The following is a 21731-nucleotide window of genomic DNA, read 5'->3' as shown; positions in this document are numbered from 1 at the left end:
AGACAGATATCGGTTAACCTACATGGTTCCAGCTGTCAAGTGCATGTCAATAGAAAGATCTACTCTCAGTTACACATTGGTTCCTTTTGGGCAGCCAGGAGCATCATCATCCTGAGGGGAAGTTGACAAGGACATGAGGAAGAAAACATAACGAAACAGTCAGGGAGAAATGAATACACTGTTATACTGATTTATGAGTTTAGTCAGTTCTGCTGCTTTTTGTCCATTTTTATATAATTTATCATTTTAATACTGACAGAGTATAATACAGAGGCCTATGCAATACTGTTCATTGATCTTTTATTTTTTTTTATTTTGAATATATTTGCTTAAAACTAACAAAATATATTATTTTATAATATGATATGATACAATGCATTTTATTTCATTTCGTTATTTTTTTTGTTTATTTCTTTATTGTATTAATTTATGTTTTCTATGTCTCTTTCATGGTTCATAGTTTTTTATATATTTAAATTTTTATGCTTCTAATTATTAGAATATTAATTCATTAATGAGGCCTTACATTTTTTTTTAAACCCATATTGGTCTTCTTACGTTACATAATTCTCTGTATTTACTTTCCCTTGAATTCCTATGTCTTTATGTTTTTCACTCCATTTACAAGCTGTGACTTTTCACTGATATGATCTATGATCTTCTTCCTTTTTCTCATCATCGGTCGTAACTGAATGTGAACCCGATTACATTAATGTGTCTGTATTGTGATTATTTTCTTTCAATCTGTCTAAGCATGCCATTTATTCACTGCAGAAATACACACTATACCTATTACATAGATCATCCACATCGTTTATCATTGTTTTTTTCATATTATGCAAAATGATTATGTACAATGTAGGTCATTTTGGACTACCTGTCCGTTTCAAGATTTCCTTCAGACAAAATTTAAAAGTGCACAACACTTCCAGGTGGCTAGCAAAGTCAATTTAAGGGTCTTTTTGAACTCGGGAGGCTCGAAATTGTGGCACAATGCGATGTGACTCTGATTACACTTGGAGATGTCACTGGTGGCATTTGTCTCCTTCGTTGCTATGGAGTCACGGCTCAGAAAGCCCAGGAGACCCACATCCCAGGCAGAAGGAAGCAGATAGAAACACAATGTGCATAATGTGGTGTGTCTGAATAATGCTGACCTAAAAAACTAGGCTTCTAAAAAGACCAAGCATCAATTTTCCAATGTGTTGTGCAGCCCCCCGGGATACCGAAGGAGTCAAATGCGCTCGGAAACATCTCGGTGCAATTTCAAACAGGAATGCATCCATCAAATAGGTATCACATATCTTAAAGCTGTATTAAATGTTAAGAGGTGTAAAGAGACTAAAAGGTCTGGGCACGATTTCGATTCGATTTCGACTCTCAGAATGAAGAATAGACGTTGTAATTAATGCAAAAATATAATTTTGTTGTCAATAAATCAAAATTAGTTTTCAAATTCTAAACAATGTACTACACGTTCAGCAAATCTGGGGAAAAAACCAAGCAAATCAATAAATTCTTCCCAAAGTTTTGTTTTGAACAAACCACATTAGAGGGAAAAGATAAAACTCCACAGCAGAAATAGAGCTCCAAAGTTGGTTAAAATGGCCGGGTTTCCTCACGCTTTGTTGTTGTTACAGCTCTTTTTAAATAAAATAATATGGTTGTGTAGACATTAAATGCAATTAAACAAGTACAGATCTCACAAGATGTCTATCAAAGAACCTGATCATATGACCACTCTATATATTAATTCTATGGGTTGTGCAAATCCATTTTGCGTTCAAATCGTGCAATACAAATGAACTGATTTCTATGATTTTTATGCTTTTATGCTAAGCTCCATTTTGATGCACCGTATCCCGATGAATCTTAACACCCCTATTAAATATGTATAAAGTAAGTTTTATACTGGATTTTAATTACATTTTCTACCTAATTATTCATCATCCTGGTGTTCACTCAGCACAACTGAAACCCTAAAAAGGCTCGTGTCTATCACGTTCAAAGCTGTGCTACATCACAGAGAAAAGAAAGAGAGCTGAGTGTTTTTCAGTTGACAGTGAACTTAAACATCTTTCCAATATCATACTCACGCTTTAAGATGCAAACAATATACAGCAACCCGCGATTCCTATACAGTGCAGTCGTTTATCATCTGATACCGACGTGAATGTCAAAATGAGAGGAGAATCATTTATCAAGTATAAACCGTGATGTCTGTGAGCACAGACCACCTAAACTGGCTTAGGCACAAAGCAGGTTTCAAAACTATATGTGTAGATTTTGTGATGATGCCTGTAAACATGCCCCGAGGCTTTAAATTGTACGATTTATCTTCTACAAAGCATAAGATAAGTTATAACAGGCCAATATGAGATATTAGAGTCGAGGGTTGATTAGATTTGAAAAAAGTACCAGAGTTGCTGAGTTTGCTAAATGACACACTTATTTACATATCACATGCATTTATCACAGGGGTTATGCATAGCATTTACATGAAACATGAATATTCATACCTGTATGAACACACTGACAAGGTTTATAAACACCCTATTATACATATATACATATATAATTATTATTATTTTTTTTATTATTATTTCATTTAATGGCATCAATTTGATATTTTTGTTTTGTTTTTTGAAGATTTACAAAATCTGACCAAGGTAAGGTATAACTTAATTACCAGAATTGATCACCAGATATGATTATTATATATACAGCTGCATTACCGAGATCGTGAATCTGAACACTTTGTTTTTTAATTAAATAATGGGTCTTTATTTAATGTCTCTATATCAGTTCTATTGTAGCTGCTCACACAGACACATAACCATACGAAAAGAATACTTGTGATAATTTTATAATACTTTATTCTTTTATTCTTTATTCTAGTATCGGATTTACTGTAAATACTGACAGAAACCTGCATTACGAATTCTTTATGGAAGGAGTCTGCAGTGCCAGCACTTTACTGTACTCAGCCAGCAGTCTCCCAGTGTGGAGAAAGGTATAGGCATCATGGTTTCTCATTCATGTGACAGAAATAACAAGTATTATAACATGACATTTGAGTCATTTACAGCTGTCTATCATATACAGTAAGAGATGCTTTTACTTGTCACATGCACATTATAGCATAGTGAAAATTCTTTCTTTGCATATCCCACCTATTGTATATGTGTAATCTGTGGGCAGAGTGGAAAGTCAGCCATGATAGAGCACCCCGGAGCAGAGAGGGTTAGGGGCCTTGCTTAAGGGCCCAATATTGGCTTGTTGATAGTGGGGCTTTAACTCTCAACCTTTCAATCAATAACTCAGATCCTTAACCACTGAGCTACTACTTTCCCCTTATAGAGTAACCAGAACTCCATGGACTTCCCAACACATTAAATGTGACTAGAAACAGTTAAAAGTGTTATATATTAATACATAATAAAGATCAATATCATACGATTATAAAAAAAACATAACCTTAAAGCTGTGTTCTAAGTGAAATAACACACTTTGGACTGTCTTTTTATTCAAAAGTAAATCTTTTAGTTTTTTACATTTCTGTGCACATATGTAAGGACAAAAGTATTGTGACATCCGATGACAAGCTTCGTACGTGCTTTATGAACATCTCATTCCACATTAATTCCCCTATTTGCTGCTAATAAAACTTCCACTCATCTGGGAAAATGTTTCACTAGATTTTGGAGTGTGCTTATGGAGATTTTTGATCAGTCAGCTACAAGGGGGTTAGTAAAGTCAGGTACTGATGTAGGTGAGGTGAGGAGGCCTGGGGTGCAGTCACTGTTTACATTCATGCCAACGGCGTTCAATGGGGTTGAGATCATAGCTCTATAGCAGGCCACTCATGATCTTCCACTCACATTGTCATGCTGGAACAGGTTTGGTTCTCCTAGTTCCAGTAAAGGGAAAATGTAAAGCTTCTGCACCCAAAGACACCCCATACACCTTTGTGGTAACACTTGGGAAAGAACCACCTACAGAATGGCTAAAAAACTCGGGTGTCCCAATGCTTTATTTTTACAGATAAATGTCACATAATGACACAAGTGCAAATGTCCACTTACAGTATAAACCTAAAAACATACAGACAAAAGAAACGAAACAACAACTGGACACGCAAATAGGGAATATAACCTGTTCTGGAAATAACACCGACCTAGAAATGACAAAAGCAAGATACAAGAAGCCCCAAAATCCAGAACATAAATAGTGGCACTAAAAGGAGAAACAGGAAGCAGGAATGGGTGATAAGTATAGCAAGTGAACCCAGAGGTGCAGTGGGTGATGGGAAAAGTAGTCCAGAACATTAACTTTCACACAGTTTTCATACATCTTTAGTCTACATATTCTCTTAATGCCATGATCCTCCTGTTGCACCTGTCCTTAATAAAGCATTCATTTGGAGTGACAATGGGGTCAGCCATGATACAGCACACCTGGAGAACAGAGAATTAAGGGCCTTGCTCAAGGGGCCAACAGTGGCAGCTTGTCAGTTCTGAGGCATGAACTCCCAAACTTACTGTATGATCAGTAACGCAGAGCCTTAACCACTAAACCACTAATGTGTGCACTAAGCAGAGTAATATTTACCACAATCCAAGTCCTGTAACCCCACAACAACTTTTCAACGATTCATGTATTTATTAATTGAATAACGTCAAGACAAATGGTTTCTGATCCCACTTTTGTCATAGCAGCTATAACAAGTCAACCCTTTACCAAATTTTACAAAAATTTCTTGTATCTACTGAATACAAAGCTCTGATACTGTACATTTCTATGAATGTTCAATAAACCTCTTCTTAATGTACTACTTGCTGTTTATCTTGGCAAACTATCAAAAGTTTCGTTCTTACTGGACAAAACAGCCATCTCAGTGTGGACGTAAGACCAATAAAGTGTTTTTTATTTTTTTTTATTTTTCAGGAATGTACACATAGCATTAGATTATGTTTTGACTTCACCAAACAAGCCTCTCTGAAATTGTTACAATAGAAACAATAGCATATTAGCACAAATGTGATTTGCTTTAAAAAACTGTCTACTAAAAGTTCAATTACTTTCTGACCAATCAGAATCATATAAATAAATAGAAATAATATTTATGCAATGTTGAATGTCCAAATCATACATTTGTTTAATAATAAACAATAAATAAAGCTTTCGTTTGAATATAGCTTTTTACATATACAAATATGGACAAAAGTATTGGGACACCTGACTTTTCCAGCCATTGGGGTTCTTCCCCAAACTGTTACCACCAACTAGGAGAAATACAATTGTATAGGACGTCTTTGGATGTGGGAGCGTTACATTTTCCCTTCCTTTAAACTAGGAGACCCAAACCTGTTCCAGCATGAAAATACCCCTGTGCACAAAGCCATCCTTAAATATATTTTTACATGGTTTGCAGTGGAAGATCAACCCTACTGAATACCTTTGGGATGGATTGAAACTCTGACTGCACCCCAGACCTCCTCTTCACCTACATCGGTACCTGACTATACTAACATTCTTTCAATTGAATGAGCAGAACTCTGCAGAAACACACCCCAAAATCCAGAGGTTTTTATACGATTAAATGGGATGTTTTTAAAAAAGCACATATGGTCAGGTGTCCACAAACCTTTGTCCTGATAATGTACAAAGCATTTATGATGATATATTAAAGAGGAATAATAAAAAGAGTAAACCCACAATCATGTTTAATGTTGTAACGCAGTAGTAGCAGCAGTAATAATAGATGAGAAACAAGAAGATGGATATTAGAAAGTAAATAAACGTCACTTTAAAAACATTCGCATCGACTGCACAGTGTAAGCAGGCTAAAAGAACGTATCTTCGATTTGAGCAATTTATCTCGCAATATGACTGAATCAGTATTAAATTAGTCTCTGCGTCCTCAGCACAGCAGGACGCTCATTTCCTTGTATTCCCTGAGGAGCAGAAAGTAAATAAAGGAAGCTATAGACCCAGAGACAACAAACCGTAATTTACTCTAGAAAAAGAAACCCAATAATGAGCGTTCCCTGCACCAAAAATATAGCTTACTACACAGTGTACACGCCTCATCCAGGTCACCTTTCATAGAAAAATGCAAACCTTATAAAGGTGACACAATTTTATTTATTTATTTTCCCCCCAGAATTCAGGCACATGTTAAAGCACTGGAATGGTAGCATTAAAATTGAAGCAATAAAATTGTTTTTTTTTTATCAGAATAAAATTTGCAAAGAAATATATATACAAAATTAAAAAAATATATACTTCACAGGAAAGGAAAATATTTAAATTGAAAAAAAAAACTATGAGGTTTTTTTTAGATCATTCTCTATAAATATTATAATATAATATATTATTGATTATATTATAAATAATATGTTATAATATAATATATAATATAATAAATATTATAATATAAATTATACTATAAATTAAATTATACTATAAAATAGTATATTAATAAACTATATAATAGTATATTAAATAAATATTATAATGATTAAATATTATAATAAAATATATTCTTTATAATATATAAATATATTAAATATTAAAATGCAGTTTATTATAATGATTAAATATTATAATAAAATATATTCTTTATAATATATAAATATATTAAATATTAAAATGCAGTTTTTACCATTTTTTTAAATGGGTCAAGTAGAAAAAAATACCATAAATGAAAAGATGCCATACAGATTAAATTGCAATAGATCTCCATTAACACTAAATGGAGGAAACCAAAGGACTTAAAACTAAAAGACAAAAACATATTGTAATATATACCATGCTTGGTGTAATTACTGTACACTGCTCTCTAGAGTGTCGATGAAAAAAAATCTTGTCCCAGAGTCAAGTCAAGTCAAGTCAAGTCCCAGATCTTGTCCCAGAGTCTCCAAAATGCCATTTATTTCAGAATAAAGAAGGGATTTCTATGTGTGAAACCCAGGCCCATAGTAGTCATTAAAGTTAGGATGTGGAGGTATAAGAGGCTGTGCTGCACTTTCCTTTTTTTTTTTTTATTTTGCCTTAGTGCAATTTGTCATGGGAAGAAATAGGGCAAGTTTTATTTCCCTTCTAAACTACATGTATAAGAGAAAAGTACACAAGCTGCCACAAAGTCAGTGCAAGGACCTGAATATAATGAATGGTGGTAAAATCTTGAAGTTATTGGCTACAGAAGTGTGCAAAAGGCTAATATTAGAGAAAGGGAAAAAAATCCAAATGTTTGGACTCACATTAAATAACTCCAGACTAAATTGAGTTGGATATGTAAGTTCAAAAAGCGTAAATAAATAAAGCGACACAAACATTCCACTGTATAATAATAGGATTCACGTGGAGTGATGGAGATGATGAATGTGATGAAACACCTGAGTGTAGGCACTGTTACAGTCTTGCATGATGTTGCTTTGGTGCTGAAACGATTTTGAAAGCTGTGAAATCAAACTACTGACTGCATCACAACACCGAGAAGAGGAAAACGATAGAAAGAGAAAGAAAGAGAGAAAGAAGAGCAGCACTCACCGAGAGCTGCAGGCACTTTCACACACTCCGTAACGGCATCCTCGCGATGACAAGCAGCTCAAAGTCCACAAATCCAACCACAACTGGGTGCGAACAGCAAGGGTCTGTGTGAAGAGGGAGAGAAACAGGAGGGAGGGAGGGAGTGAGAGAGGGAGGGAAGGACGGATGGAGGAAGGGAAAGAGAATGAGGGAGTGAGGGAGAGCTCACCAGTGTTGGAGAGAGCGATGCCCAGATACTGTGAGAGTTAAATATGTACTGAGGGAGAGGGGGGGTATAAACTCCAGAAAGAAAATCTAGAGCAAATATAAACAGCACAACACTGGACACACACACACACACACACACACACACACACACACACACACACACACACACTAGATAGATACTAAGGTTCAAGATCTATACTGTATTAATTCCAAGCAAATCATGTTCTTCTCTCTTCTCCTACTGTTCATTGATATCTGTAAGCAGGCCACGCCCATGTTTCTTACAATTACCATCAGTTCATTCATAACTTCTTCTTCTCATGTGACCTTGTGGACTCTAATTTGGTGCATTTCATCATAAAACATGACCAAGACCCATCCACTGTTGCAGTGAGCACATTTATGTGACTGAAACCAAAAATAAACCAAAAAACTACCAAATGCGCATCGCCTCTGGAGCATGCTGGGAAAATGTGTTTTAAGACAGGAAATGGGTTTTCTGTTCGCAGTAATTATTTGGATTACCTTGAAAAGCTCAACGTGTATCTCATCAAAAACAGGCACCAATGTTTCAGATAGTCGATCTGATTACAAGGTACTGAAGCTTGATGTACTAAATGCAGAGAAACCAATCTTTTTCTTAAAAGTCATATTAACTGCAACCGATTTGGTGCCAGATACATAAGTTGTTCAAATTTCCTACAGAAAGGCCACACAAACAATATTAAATAATGCATGTGTTTTTTTTTTGTTTCTTGACACTTTCAACATTAATTTTTTATTGCACTATGCTGATTGAAACCGGGAGCCAATCACAGCAAGTATGCAAATCATATGCAAATGTATCATATGGCTTATAAAAATCCTTGAACTGAAGAAATCGATAACTTTTTATTCAGATTTACCTAAAATTGTTGCTTTTTTTTCTTTTAGTGCTGGTGGTACCATATAGGGTACCATATAATATATGTATAAAACTCGACTATACAGTATATAACTATAGGGTCAAAACTGTTGTTCCAGAGTTGCCAAGGTTTCTGTTTAGTCACAGTATTTACCTGAAAACCACATTTATAACAGAAGAAAAAATGTACAGTAAGAGAAGGAACATGGGACTCGATAAACATGGCTGGTATTTGCCTCTGTAAGTTATCTAACTTTATCTGGTTAAAATTTGCAAACTTTAGGACATCGATCATGTGCACTAATCGAAAAACAAGATTATGGTCTGTTTAGATTCAAGAGTTAATTGTCATGTGTACAGGAAACAATCTGGTACCCCATACAATTACATTATCACGCTGTAAATCCTCTATGCAGCCTATTACAAAAATTAATGACAGATAAGAGATTCACAAATGTAAGTTATAATAGTGCATTAGTTTGTTAAAAAGGCAGAGGCTCAGTGGTTAAAGCATAACATTTTGCATCTGAGGGTGGAGTCTAAATCCCATCCCAGCCAATCTGCTTCATAAATGGCATTATTGTAAATAAATAAATAAATAATAATTAGTTAAATAAATACATAAATAAAAACCTGCTAATTATTAAGTAAAGCTATTACCAGATTCTGTTTTTTTGGTATACATTAGAAAAAAAACTAAATAAAAACACCATCTCTTCAGTAGAGTCTGTTGTTGGCTTGTTAGCAATCTGTCTTTCTTGCTTGATGTTACAACACAAGCCCATATGATCATACGTACTCTACTATAAGACGCTCTGTAATTGTATACAGTGTGTTTGACAGATGGACGTTTACATTAGCTGGAGAGAGATTTCTCATTCGGCCTCCTCAGCCTGAGCTCGTTTCAGTCCCTACTGTGGATCTCTATTTGCCCTTGTTTCCTCACGCTCACCTTTCTTTCCCTGTTTGCATCTTTTACACCAATCAGATGTCCTACCCTCGTTAATTTCAGCTCGATTTGTCAGTGTCAGATGTGATGTAAGAGATCTGGGACAGGACCAAAGAAAAGCGAGTCATTCCTGCAATGCAACGTGACAGAGCTGCAAAAACTAGGTCTTGAAAGGTTTGTGTGTGTGTGTGTGTGTGTGTGTGTGTGTGTGTGTGTGTGTGTGTGTGTGTGTGTGGGTAGTGATACAAGTGATGGAGATATTAGGTCATCTGAGGTACAATAAGGAATGCCCTGTGTTCTATACCTTCTCAGGAGCAGGTGTTTCTTCAGTAAATGACTGGAAAGTGTTTATTTTGATAATCGTGTCTCTTTTTAAACAATCAGAGATTTGTGTCCAGCACCACAGGAACCTTGTTTAAAAACCATTTTCCTTCATGAGAGCAAATTGTCAGTGGGAAACTTTCTATAAGTGAGATAGAAAGAGATCATCATCCTTAATCACTGGGTGATATCACTCTCCTTATATAAACAATGCGCTCTCTGACGGTGTATAAGGGGGAGAAAGAGAGGGAAAGAATGAGAAAATGTGTGTGTTGTGTGTTTAAGTTTACCCGCAGAATGGCAGCTATGCTGCTGGCCTACATCGCACTGACCTCGTTTCTCTGATATACAGTATGTTCTGAGGAGTCTCGTCCACATGAACACCCAAGAAAACCAAAACTGTTTTTATTGGGTGATTTTATGTGTTATTTTTCTTGTGGCAAATTCTCTGTCTATTTTGGGCAAAATTCCTTTTCAACATCTTAAAATCAGGGTTCAGCCTCGATAACCTGGGATTTAAATACCAGTAAAATTAAACGTGGGAAAATATCCGAGTGGGAATTTTACCCAAATCAAAAGTTACATTATCCTGAAACAGTAATAAATAAATAAATAAATAAATAAATAAATAAATAAATAAATAAATAAATAATTTGTTTAGCTACTCTCAAATTTTAATACTGTTGCAGGTTATTATTTGTTTCTAATGTTTTTATTCATTTATGTTATTTATTCGTTATCAGTGTATTTATTTATTTATTTATCTGTTTATTAATAATAATAATCATAATAATAGTGAAGATAATAATAGTCATAATAATAATAATAATAAAAATAATAATAATAATATAATAATAATAATAATAATAGTGCATTATTATTGTTGTTATTATTCCTACTACTATTATTGTCGTTGTTTTCGAGAATGTTATAATGTTTTCAATAATGTTTTTATTATTTTATTATTTACAGTTGAAATATTATTGAATTGAAAGCTACAGTTCTATCTTTTGACTCAATTCCGACATTATCTATATTTATAATGTACAATATTAATATTGTTTTATAAAAACATGTTCCTTTAATTATTTTACAAAAGAACAGTAATCATGCTATGACTAGACTATGAGAACCTGAACCATACTGTCCATTCAGTGCTTTTAAAGATCATTAAATGATCAAATATACATTCATTTCCTGGCGTATTAAAAGCCTGCAAATGAGTGAACAGTTCAATGCTGGTGTTTACACAGAATCCAGCATATCTGGTGTCTTGAACCCTGCAGTAGCCTGCCATCCAGTGGTTTCCATGGACAATAATACTTCTGGGTTTATGTAAAAATTTCAATTGACCGACTAAACCCCTCATAGATGCCATTTTTAAGATATTTTCTTTCTAAGCACAAAACATTTTGGTTTTGTTTTGTTTTATGACAATAATGACCCAGATTCTGGTGATGATTAATTCGTCCACAGTTTACATTTTCCTCAACTGTTTACTACTACATGCCGTGGAGATGGCACTAGCCTCGAAAGTAAAGGAAGCGCTCGCAGGGATGCAGGGAGTGTGGCACCGAGACGCAGCGTCTCGTTCCCTCGGGGAGCCAGGTTTACATACATAACCTAGAGACGTTCTTCTTCAGATACTCAAGCTGTGTCTACAAGGCTTTGGGAACGAGAGTACAATACCACCAGACAAACCAATCCCTGCCTACTGTGGATGGGCACAGCTAGGTCGAAGGACAGAGGGACCAGGAGTGGACTTCTGTTTGGAAGGTGGTGTGTTCAAATCCCAGTTCTACCCAGTGATTACAGCTGGGCCCCTGAGCAACCCTCAAGTACTCAGTTGTACAAGTATAAATTGTAGGTTGTTACGGAAAAAAGCATCTGGCAAATGCTGTTACATGATTTGTTTTTAGTTAGTACAATGCTCTAATCCTTATTTGTCAGGTTAAATCAAATTATAATAACGAAAAAATAAAGAGTTAATAATTATTTTCCAGTGCGGAGTTTTGTAGCAGCAATAAACGTCAGACATCTGCCACATGGTCCAAAATACACATAATACATTTATTGAGCAATGTGCTGCATGAATTTCTGAACATAGGCATTTCCACTGAACATACAGTAAAACATCACAGGAGACAAAGTCCACAAGAACTGGCGAGAAGAGGCAGTGTTTAGAAGCACTTCCTGTGGACAATAGAGGGTCCAGCCTCGTCATACTCGTCTTTGCTGATCCACATCTGCTGAAAGGTGGAAAGTGATGCCAAGATGGAGCCTCCAATCCACACAGAGTACTTCCTCTCAGGAGGGGCAATCATCTGCACAGGAGCATCGGTGGCATCATCAGAAACCCAGAGCCATCTTAGAGCATGCTCATGTTTATTTGGAATTTTTATTTTATAATTTTTTTTTATATGCTTAGGATAAACTTTCTTTCGGCTTCTCCCATCAGGGGGCGCCACAGCGGATCATCCGCATGTTTGATTTTGCACGTTTTTACACTGGATGCCCTTCCTAACGCAACCCTCCCCATTTATCCGGGCTTGGGACCGGCACTAAGAGTGGCTGGGGAAAACATCGTATCTATGTACAGATACTGTTTATGGATATAAAAGTAATCTCGGCCAAAAGCACTGTGACACCCGACATCCAGCCCTGTGTGTTTCTACCTTAAACTGTTACCATAAAGTTGAAGGTGCACAATTTTATAGGATGTTTTTGGGTTTATTTTACTTTACTTGAACTAGGAGACCCAAACCTGCTCCTGACAATGACAATGCCCTTGTGCACAAAGCCAGCTCTATAAAGATATGCTTTACATGTGTTGGAGTGGAAGATCTCCTGCTTCAGAGCTGTGACCTCAACCCTATCTAATGCCTTTGGGATTAATTTGAATGCTGATTGCACCCCAGGCCTCCTTACCTCACCTACATCAGAACCTGATTTTACCCTTGTGGCTGAATGAACACCAATCTCCACAATCACACTCCAAAATCTAGTGAAACATCTTCATAGAAGAGTGGAGGTTATTTTAACAGCAAATGGAGACTAAATGTGGAATGAGATGTTCAAAAAGAACCCCATACGAATTTTGTCTATATAGTATATGCCAATCCCAAACAAATCTGAATTGAAAAGAAATAATACACATTTTGCTTTAAAATTTGAATTTGACATTTAATTTATATTCGAACATAAATATGTCCTTTGTTAATAATTAAAAAAAAACAGTCCTCCTAAATGTCAAAGATCAAAATAACCGATATGATTCACTAATCACAGCAGCCGGTCTTACCTTGATCTTCATGGTACTGGGGGCGAGGGCTGTGATCTCCTTTTGCATCCTGTCACCGATACCTGGATACATGGTGGTGCCTCCGGACAGCACGTTGTTGGCGTACAGGTCCTTACGGATGTCGATGTCGCACTTCATGATGCCGTTGTATGTGGTTTCATGGATGCCAGCCGACTCCATGCCTACAGATAAACAGCAGAGAGATAGTGTGAATACAAAAACCCAAACCTAGTTCTAGACTATGTAGACTTTTCCAGCCATATGTGGTTCTTCCCCAGAGGGTTACCACAAAGTTGGAAGCATAGTTAAAGTAGAATGTTTCCTTTAACTGATCTAGAAGATCCAAACATGCTCTAGCAGGACAATGTACAGGCAGGACAATTTGGTATAAATGGACTATCTGGTAGAAGCCCCGTCTTGCTCTAATTTAAAAAGAAAAAGTGAAGCAAAATCTTGAACACACACAATATTTGCTTTCTTTGCTTTAAATTATTTAAAATTCTACAACTCCTGTATTCCCAACGTGACCTCCAATGCTTGGACTCCACCATGTTGTTCTACACACGTGTTTAATAATTGATTATTTGCGAATGCAATTTACCATCACAAACACTACCTTTTCTTTCCACTGCCTGAAACGGACATTTTGCAGTGTTAATTAAAGCAGGAAATGAGCACACCTTCAGCTCTCATGCATGAGCTGGCAGAGATTGATGTTTGGTTTCCGGAACACCAGAGAACATCTGAACCTTAAGTAGATCCTGAGCCTTTGGTTATACGACATCGCTGCAAATTAACTGCCCTCGAAATGTGATCCGTTACCTAGATGTCTCGTGCTGAGAAGGCTAGCTCACGACTACAACTACAGTACATGTCCATTTGGGTGTTTTTTTAAATGTTTTATATACTGTATACATGCAGTTGAATTTCATATATAAAGTGTGTATGTGATTAGCTTGCACTGTATATAATGTGGAGAGGTAAAACAAAGACAATTGTTCTACTCCTGGACTGTAATCACGATGCTGACACTCGGCCTACAGAGATCATTCAGAATTATTAATTATGTGAATTTTTTATTAACCGAGCTTGTGGTTTGTGTGTGTGTGTGTGTGAAAGATCTACCTTACGTTGCCATTTTCCCTTTGATATCCACACATCTTCGTCTCAAATAAATATTCTAATTATACAAAATCTTTTCATTCCCATCTGCTTGATGCCTATGTGTATAAATATTGTTATAATTGCTTATAAATGTTGTGTTTGTGTATGTGTGTGTAAAGTGTCAGACCGATGAATGAAGGCTGGAAGAGCGTCTCGGGGCAACGGAAGCGCTCGTTGCCGATGGTGATGACCTGACCGTCTGGCAGCTCATAAGACTTCTCCAGAGAGGAAGAGGAGGCAGCCGTGGCCATCTCGTTCTCAAAGTCCAGAGCTACGTAGCACAGCTTCTCCTTAATGTCACGCACAATCTCTCTCTCAGCTGTGGGGGAAATAAACAAGCATTCAATCAAACATTTATTGGAAAATAGTGTAATAGTCAGTGGCGAGTCTTCGGGGCCAGAAAGGCCTTTTCTGCTTCTCTGATTTCTTGACTTAAGTTTTAATATTTCTCCATGAATATGCGTTCAATTATTCCCAATAGTCGATTCTCTTTATTTCATAGCGTTTCTCGTGGGTGTGCTGCTTCAGGGAGAGTCTGCTTCTGTTAGAGATTCTATCGAATCATATTTCAGCCATCACATCAACTGAATCTGCCTTGAGCCTTCAGAATCAGCAGTGTGGGCAACTTTAACATGCACGTCGCTTGAAGCGCCTGCTGCAACCAATCAGATTTCGAGTTGGCGACACAGGCGCCATCTAGCAGGCGTCCAATAACATTTTCAGGTCAGACAGTCATTTGGATGGTCAGAGAGCGCACTCAACAGAGCTTGCAAACTGCAAAAGCTGAAATATATTAGTGCGGATTAATAGCCGTTTTTTCCACAATGGCCGACAGAGGAGAGGAAATTGATTTAGTTGCCTACAGTATATATTCACAAGCCAATTTTCAAGAAAGACATTTCGGGAAAAGCTGGATGTTGTGAGGAAAGTCCAGGAAAAACAGTTCAAATCAGTTGAGCTTTTCCATGAATTATTTATACTTTTGAGTTTTATTTCCTGTCGAAAGAAACACACAGTTTGCCAGTCTCCAGGAAACCGCAATGCACCGAGATACCTGTTTGTGATGCAGAGCTCTAATATTAATGGTTTCTACAGCCATAGTGTAATAGTGATGTTATTAAGAGGTGGATTGATTCAGGCAGGACACCACTGAAGGCCTTGGTGTGAAATGCCCTGGTAACAGTGCATATGCAATGCAGTGGATATTTATAATGAATACTAGCCTCTAACAACAAAAAGAATACAAATTTAGAATAGAATTTGCAAAAATATGACACACAACTAGACTTTAGCCTGACACTGTAAATATACAGCAAGAGAATAAGTTTAATCCAAAACTCAGTAAAAATATAGGCCTGTAAACTAAATGTAGTGTGGGAAAGTGTGTGAGAGAGTGTGGAGGCGTGACCTGTAGTGACAAAAGAGTAGCCTCTCTCAGTGAGGATCTTCATGAGGTAATCGGTGAGGTCTCTGCCGGCAAGATCCAACCTCATGATGGCATGAGGAAGAGCATAACCCTCATACACCGGCACATTGTGGGTCACACCATCACCAGCGTCCAGTACAATGCCTGTGCAAAGAGAACGAGCGGGGAAAAGGGACAGAGAAAAACACATAGTTACTATAGGAGAAACCTGAAAGAAAAACAGTTTCTGAGAATTTCTGAGAAGGTGTCAACCTTCTAAACCCCTGAACTCAGACACTGGAGTGTACAATGCCATTCTGACCTATGTTTTAAAAAATATTTGTACCTAATGTCTCTCGTCATTTGTACTATATTCTACTTGCCTTATGCAGTATGTTAATCTCTACATAGCCTCTTTGCACATTAATATATAATCACCTATATAATGTATAATCATCTATATAATGTATAATCATCTATGTCATCTCTGTGTAGTTACCTGATTGTCACTGGACATTTTTACCTCATTTGTCTGCACAGTGCACCACTATATATTTGCACATCGAGTCATTTGTATTGAGTGAAACTTTTTTTTTCATTAGCATTTTTAATTGTTGTAAAAGTTGCTGGAATTTAACCTTCAGAAGCAGGAACAATGACTACAATCATTTCCCAAAATCCTATCCACAAGACCACCAGGGAACCCATATATAGATGATCGCTTATTTTTATTATTTCATAATTAAGACTTAGTATGTTATAAAGCTAAATCATTTTTGGCCAAAAATATTTCTAATGTCTCGATGAGCATGTCCATTTAGTGTTTGTGCTAATGCAGAACATGTTATATATAGTAATGCACTTCTCCGTGAAAAAGTGCAGCGCCGTTCCTTTCTTAAAGTCTACTTTTAACTTCTTTATCTTCTTCTCGTGAGAAGATTCGACTACTGCTGAATTATTAAAGGAACATTCCAGCCACAATCCATCACTCATATATATAATCTATTCATCAGTGGGTTTTAATGTCAGTGAGAGGAGAGAAGCAGGGAGTTGGTGTGGAAACGGTGCTCTGACCTGTGGTACGGCCGGAGGCATAAAGGGAGAGCACAGCCTGAATGGCCACGTACATTGCAGGAACATTGAAGGTCTCGAACATGATCTGGAATCACACAAAGCTTAATTAATAAGCATTACTTAAGCTAAAAAAAATGTGATTTTAAATACAGAGATCTCTCCTCTCTGTGAAGTAGAGACCCTCAACACTAAGCTAACACTCATCAAGTAAATTATAGACATCTGAGTGATTATCCTTATCTTAGTACGCTGTATACACAGAAGTTTGTGGACACTTGAGCATAAGATTTATATGTGCAAGATTTGTGCTTATTCGGGCACAAGGCTGGTGAAGCGAGGAGACCTGGGGTGCAGTAAACCTTCCAAATCATTAAAAAGTTGATTAATAGGGTTGAGGTCAGAGCTTTATAGAAGGAAATCTTCTACTCCAACCCATATAAAGCATATCTTTATTTAGCTGATGTTGTGCACAGGGGCATTGTCATGCTGGAATAGCTGTGGGTCTCCTAGTTCAAGTGTAGAGGGAACTTAAATGGAAAATTTCATGCTACCACATCCAAAGGCGCCCGGTACAATTTTGTGCCCCCAGATTTGTGGTAACAGTTTGGGGAAAGTCAGGTCAGGTGTCCCAATACCTTTGTCCATAAAGTATATGCCAGGCCAGTTTTTTATATTTAAGTAATAAAAACTCTGGAATATGCTGTTGAAAGGATATAGACAGTATATTTCCAAAATTCACCAATAATTCTACTCTCCAAACTGCAATTTGGCGATGTTTTTAGCGTTTTGCTTAAAAACCACGTCAAACTTTCATCCGTTTCCATTTACAGGGATTTTCACAGTAAACTCCTGGTTTTCTTAGCTCTTAGCATGCATGCTATTCAGGTTATAAGATTTTTAACTATGCATGATTACAAAACACTGATATTGAAGACTCATTTTATTAATAAATGTTGTTAAACAGGTAGTTTCATTATATATATATATATATATATATATATATATATATATATATATATATATATATATATATATATAGTTCATACATTGCTTAATTACTTTTAGATTAAGCTTTTGGCATAGAAGTTTCTGTGGATGCTGTTGCTATGGAAAGGTAACTTACTGTAATAACTGCAATAATATAAACCTGTGATAAAAAATCTAATCTTTAGAAAATACAAATGCAAATTACAGGAAACTGTGATTGATCTAATGGCCAATCAGGATTGCAGTTTCTTTATATGGCTTTGAAAAATGTCCTCAAAATGTACTTTATTGATGATCAACATGAAATTTGTTTCAATGCTTTGCGATGTTAATAATAATAATAATAATAATAACAATAATAATAATAATAATAATAATAATAATAATAATAATATAATAATAATAATAATAATAATAATAATAATAATAATAATAATAATAATAATATTACGATGCCATTCATGATACGTGGGAATTTTTTAATAGGAACTCCACCAGCAGCTTTGCTCTCACTCCTCAAACAGCTCTGTCTCGCTCTACTCGTTCGGATCCAATGTAAATACAAAGACAGACGTGAGTGCCATTGTGAGTGGTTCACCTGAGTCATCTTCTCCCTGTTGGCTTTGGGGTTGAGTGGAGCCTCAGTCAGGAGGACGGGGTGTTCCTCAGGAGCCACACGCAGCTCGTTGTAGAAGGTGTGGTGCCAGATCTAAAAGTTTATCAATACCGGTTCATCACTGCTCACCCATATATATTATGCAGCAGTCATGTAGCTCTGTCATACTTCACACTGTGAGTCAAATACCTTCTCCATATCGTCCCAGTTGGTGATGATGCCATGCTCAATGGGGTATTTGAGGGTGAGGATGCCTCTCTTGCTCTGTGCCTCATCTCCTACGTAGCTGTCTTTTTGACCCATGCCCACCATCACACCCTAGAAAGAAGACCATTTAGCCACTCCACATTCAACATAGTACTACTTTTTTATGATAGAAAACATAACACCCAAGAGCTTAAATTATAAATATTAATAAATATGGTTTCTTAACATGTTTTATGTATCTGGGAAAAGTATTGAATGAAGATTTATCAGTGTGTGTGTGTGTGTGTGTGTGTGTGTGTGTGTGTGTGTGTGTGTGTGTGTGTGAGAGATGTTTGCTTCTTTAACTTTACACTATAAGGCTAATCGTGCTAAAAAGGACTGAAAATGTATAGACTCCAGTATACTAAAGCTTTGTAAAAATGCAACCTAATGACACCCTTTTTCCTTTCCTTTCCTTTCCTTTCCTTTCCTTTCCTTTCCTTTCCTTTCCTTCTATTCTATTCTATTCTATTCTATTCTATTCTATTCTATTCTATTCTATTCTATTCTATTCTATTATTTTACCTCCCTTTCCCATCCTTCTCTTCTCTTCTTCTCTTCTCTTCTCTTCTCTTCTCTCTCTTCTCTTCTCTCTTCTCTTCTCTTCTCTTTTTTTCTTGCATCCCTGTCCCATCATTTCTTCCCTCCCTGTCCCATCCTTCTCTTCTCTTCTCTTCTCTTCTCTTCTCTTCTCTTCTCTTCTCTTCTCTTCTCTTCTCTTCTCTTCTCTTCTCTTCTCTTCTCTCTTCTCTTCTCTTCCCTTTCAAACCATGTGGACTTGTTCAGTGTATTTTTATCCTTTGTTTAGTGTACTGGCTACATCTTCTTGTATGGAGCCACTCTAATTGGCACCAATTATGTTTTTCAACAGCAATTTCATAGTCACTAAATTCCTAAATTATTCATCTTGATCTTGGAATGATGGCTTAAATCACCATAAGTGACTTTCTTAATAGATTTTTTCACACATTTCTTCCAACGAATTCATCAAAGCGCATGTGTTGAGAATAATGTTATCACAGTGTAACAACATTTGGCCATAAGTTGGCGAAAAACAGTTTTTAAATGTTTTACTATGGCCTCAATATACCACTTTAAAAGCAGGCTTTACGTGCATATTACTATTATACATATTATATGATATAATCATTCGTTTACTTACATATATAATAAAAATATATCTCACCATAGTGCAGAATCAGTAAGAGCTTTATTTATGGAAACATAGAAATAAACTATGACCGAAACTAATGCATTAAATTGGCAATTAAGTAATAAAATACAAATAAAATAAAATAAAATAACCCGCAAAATTCAATAAAATGAAGAATGAAATTTAATAAAAAGGTTTTATTCTTTCTGTGTTTCCCAATACCAAACGATCTATGTGACTCAAGGTTTGGGGACCCCTGGACTAGACAAACCAAGAGTGTGTGAGAGTGTATTAACAGGTTTACTGTACCTGATGGCGAGGACGGCCCACGATGGAGGGAAACACAGCTCGGGGAGCGTCATCTCCCGCAAACCCTGCCTTCACCAGGCCTGAGCCATTATCACACACCAGGGCTGTGGTTTCTTCTTCGTCACACATGATTTACCCCCACTGCCAATGTAGCATGCACATACACAGACATTACACACACACATCATACACAATTGTTAAATTCTGTAATAAGTGCCTGGGTTAATCAAGAAAGCAGACTGTCAGATAACAATGTTGACCTTCTCCTGACCCCATATAACAGTCGTACACCTTAAATTCTCCTCTTATTCAGTAATTCATCCTCAGCAATTATTGTTCATTATTCATTTACAGCAGTGCAAAAAAGAAAACGTTTTGTCACAAGCAGTAGGAATTGAGCTGAATCTTTTCTTTATACACTCGGTACCTTTTAATTTCACACACACTCAATTAAACCTCGCATCTCATAGACTCACCTAGAAGACTTAGATAAGGAGGCCTGGAACGCTGACTCCCCTGCGAGAGAGAGGGAGAGGAATTGAATCAGAGAGAGAAAGAGAGTGAGCTTGCGATTCACCTCCTGCCTCTATTTAAGCCCAACACTGAGGCCGAGCCATCGCACAACCGCCAGACTCAACGCCTTTTTAGGACACGATGCACCCCTGCGACACACCCACGTGCATAAAGGTAGACTGTCCTCGGTGTCCCAGGAATCCTGGAATCCGTCCCACAACAAGCGGCTGTCCGTGGGTATTTAATATTAGACAGTAATTTATTGCCCTGTAGGACAGTCTGAGCTACAATGAAGAGTTGGGCAGTAAAGAATGGGTGAAGAATGGCATGCCAGTATCTGCTATAAATAAAGCAATGGGCAATGGTCATAATGGTGATGTGGCCGTTTGTCTGACGACTGTTGACTGTTTGGGCATTCCAGCATGGCTACGAGGACGACCTCGGCCAGCAGGCCTTCAAAGGACATTTTTCCACACGGGTAAAATGGGTGTGGAGAATACGCCGGCGTGCCAGGTCTATTTTTCTACAGAAAGGAAAGGATCTTACACAGGAAACAATTGACTTATAAATGACAAATCGAGACGTATTGTAATAACTATATGAGTGCATTAACCCCTATACACATTTTATTTTCATTTTTTCTCATATTAATTTCTTTCGACAGATGAAATCATCCAAACCAGTACTTGTCACTGTTGTGAAACCTTCAAGAGTATATCTCTAATACCTTCACTGGGTATATTTTACCAGGGAAGGTGCTTACTCTAAAACTAAAGCTACTATAGAAGTATATGTTCTTGAATCATTTAAATGTATATGTTTCTATGTATTATATATATTACTGATTGATTGACTGACTGATTTATAGACACTTAATTATAATAGAATGCATTCTTGAGAGTAGAAAGATAGTAAAAAAAAAAGGTAAAGGTTTATCAAGGTTGTTTTTTTTTAATAAATTTGTGTTAATTAGACAATTGCTGGTATTTTTTTGCAGCATTAAAATAATTATGATATAAAATGTATAA

General features: G+C 36.6%; 2 protein-coding genes across 2 annotated transcripts in view; both read right to left on the bottom strand.

The window, feature by feature from the left end:
- Positions 1–7623, bottom strand: part of shank2b (SH3 and multiple ankyrin repeat domains 2b) — a 170832-nt gene extending 163209 nt beyond the window's left edge. The window contains exon 1 of the mRNA XM_046849277.1: positions 7555–7623. The gene's annotated coding sequence lies outside the window, so the exon portion shown is untranslated. The remainder of the gene's footprint in view (positions 1–7554) is intronic.
- A 4361-nt stretch (positions 7624–11984) lies between these two features.
- On the bottom strand, positions 11985–20739 carry acte1 (actin, epsilon 1). The gene is made up of 9 exons (XM_046849558.1): positions 20667–20739; positions 20191–20331; positions 18672–18800; positions 18465–18575; positions 16880–16964; positions 15809–15970; positions 14528–14719; positions 13237–13418; positions 11985–12259 (listed from the first exon to the last, which is right to left on the bottom strand). The coding sequence occupies exons 2-9, from the start codon at positions 20317–20319 to the stop codon at positions 12116–12118; spliced, it is 1134 nt and encodes a 377-aa protein (XP_046705514.1). The 5' UTR covers positions 20320–20331; positions 20667–20739; the 3' UTR covers positions 11985–12115.
- Positions 20740–21731: the final 992 nt, after the last annotated feature.

Source organism: Silurus meridionalis, chromosome 5 (assembly GCF_014805685.1).
Source record: "Silurus meridionalis isolate SWU-2019-XX chromosome 5, ASM1480568v1, whole genome shotgun sequence".
Lineage (NCBI taxonomy): Eukaryota > Metazoa > Chordata > Actinopteri > Siluriformes > Siluridae > Silurus > Silurus meridionalis.
This window is presented reverse-complemented; position numbering and strand designations above follow the sequence as displayed.

Coding starts and splice junctions, on each gene's coding strand:
- acte1 (XM_046849558.1), bottom strand. CDS start 20,319: ATGTGTGACGAAGAAGAAACCACAGCCCTGGTGTGTGATAATGGCTCA. Junction 18,576..18,671: donor ACTGGGACGATATGGAGAAG/GTATTTGACTCA, acceptor ATAAACTTTTAG/ATCTGGCACCACACCTTCTA. Junction 12,260..13,236: donor CCAGTACCATGAAGATCAAG/GTAAGACCGGCT, acceptor GCTCCTGTGCAG/ATGATTGCCCCTCCTGAGAG.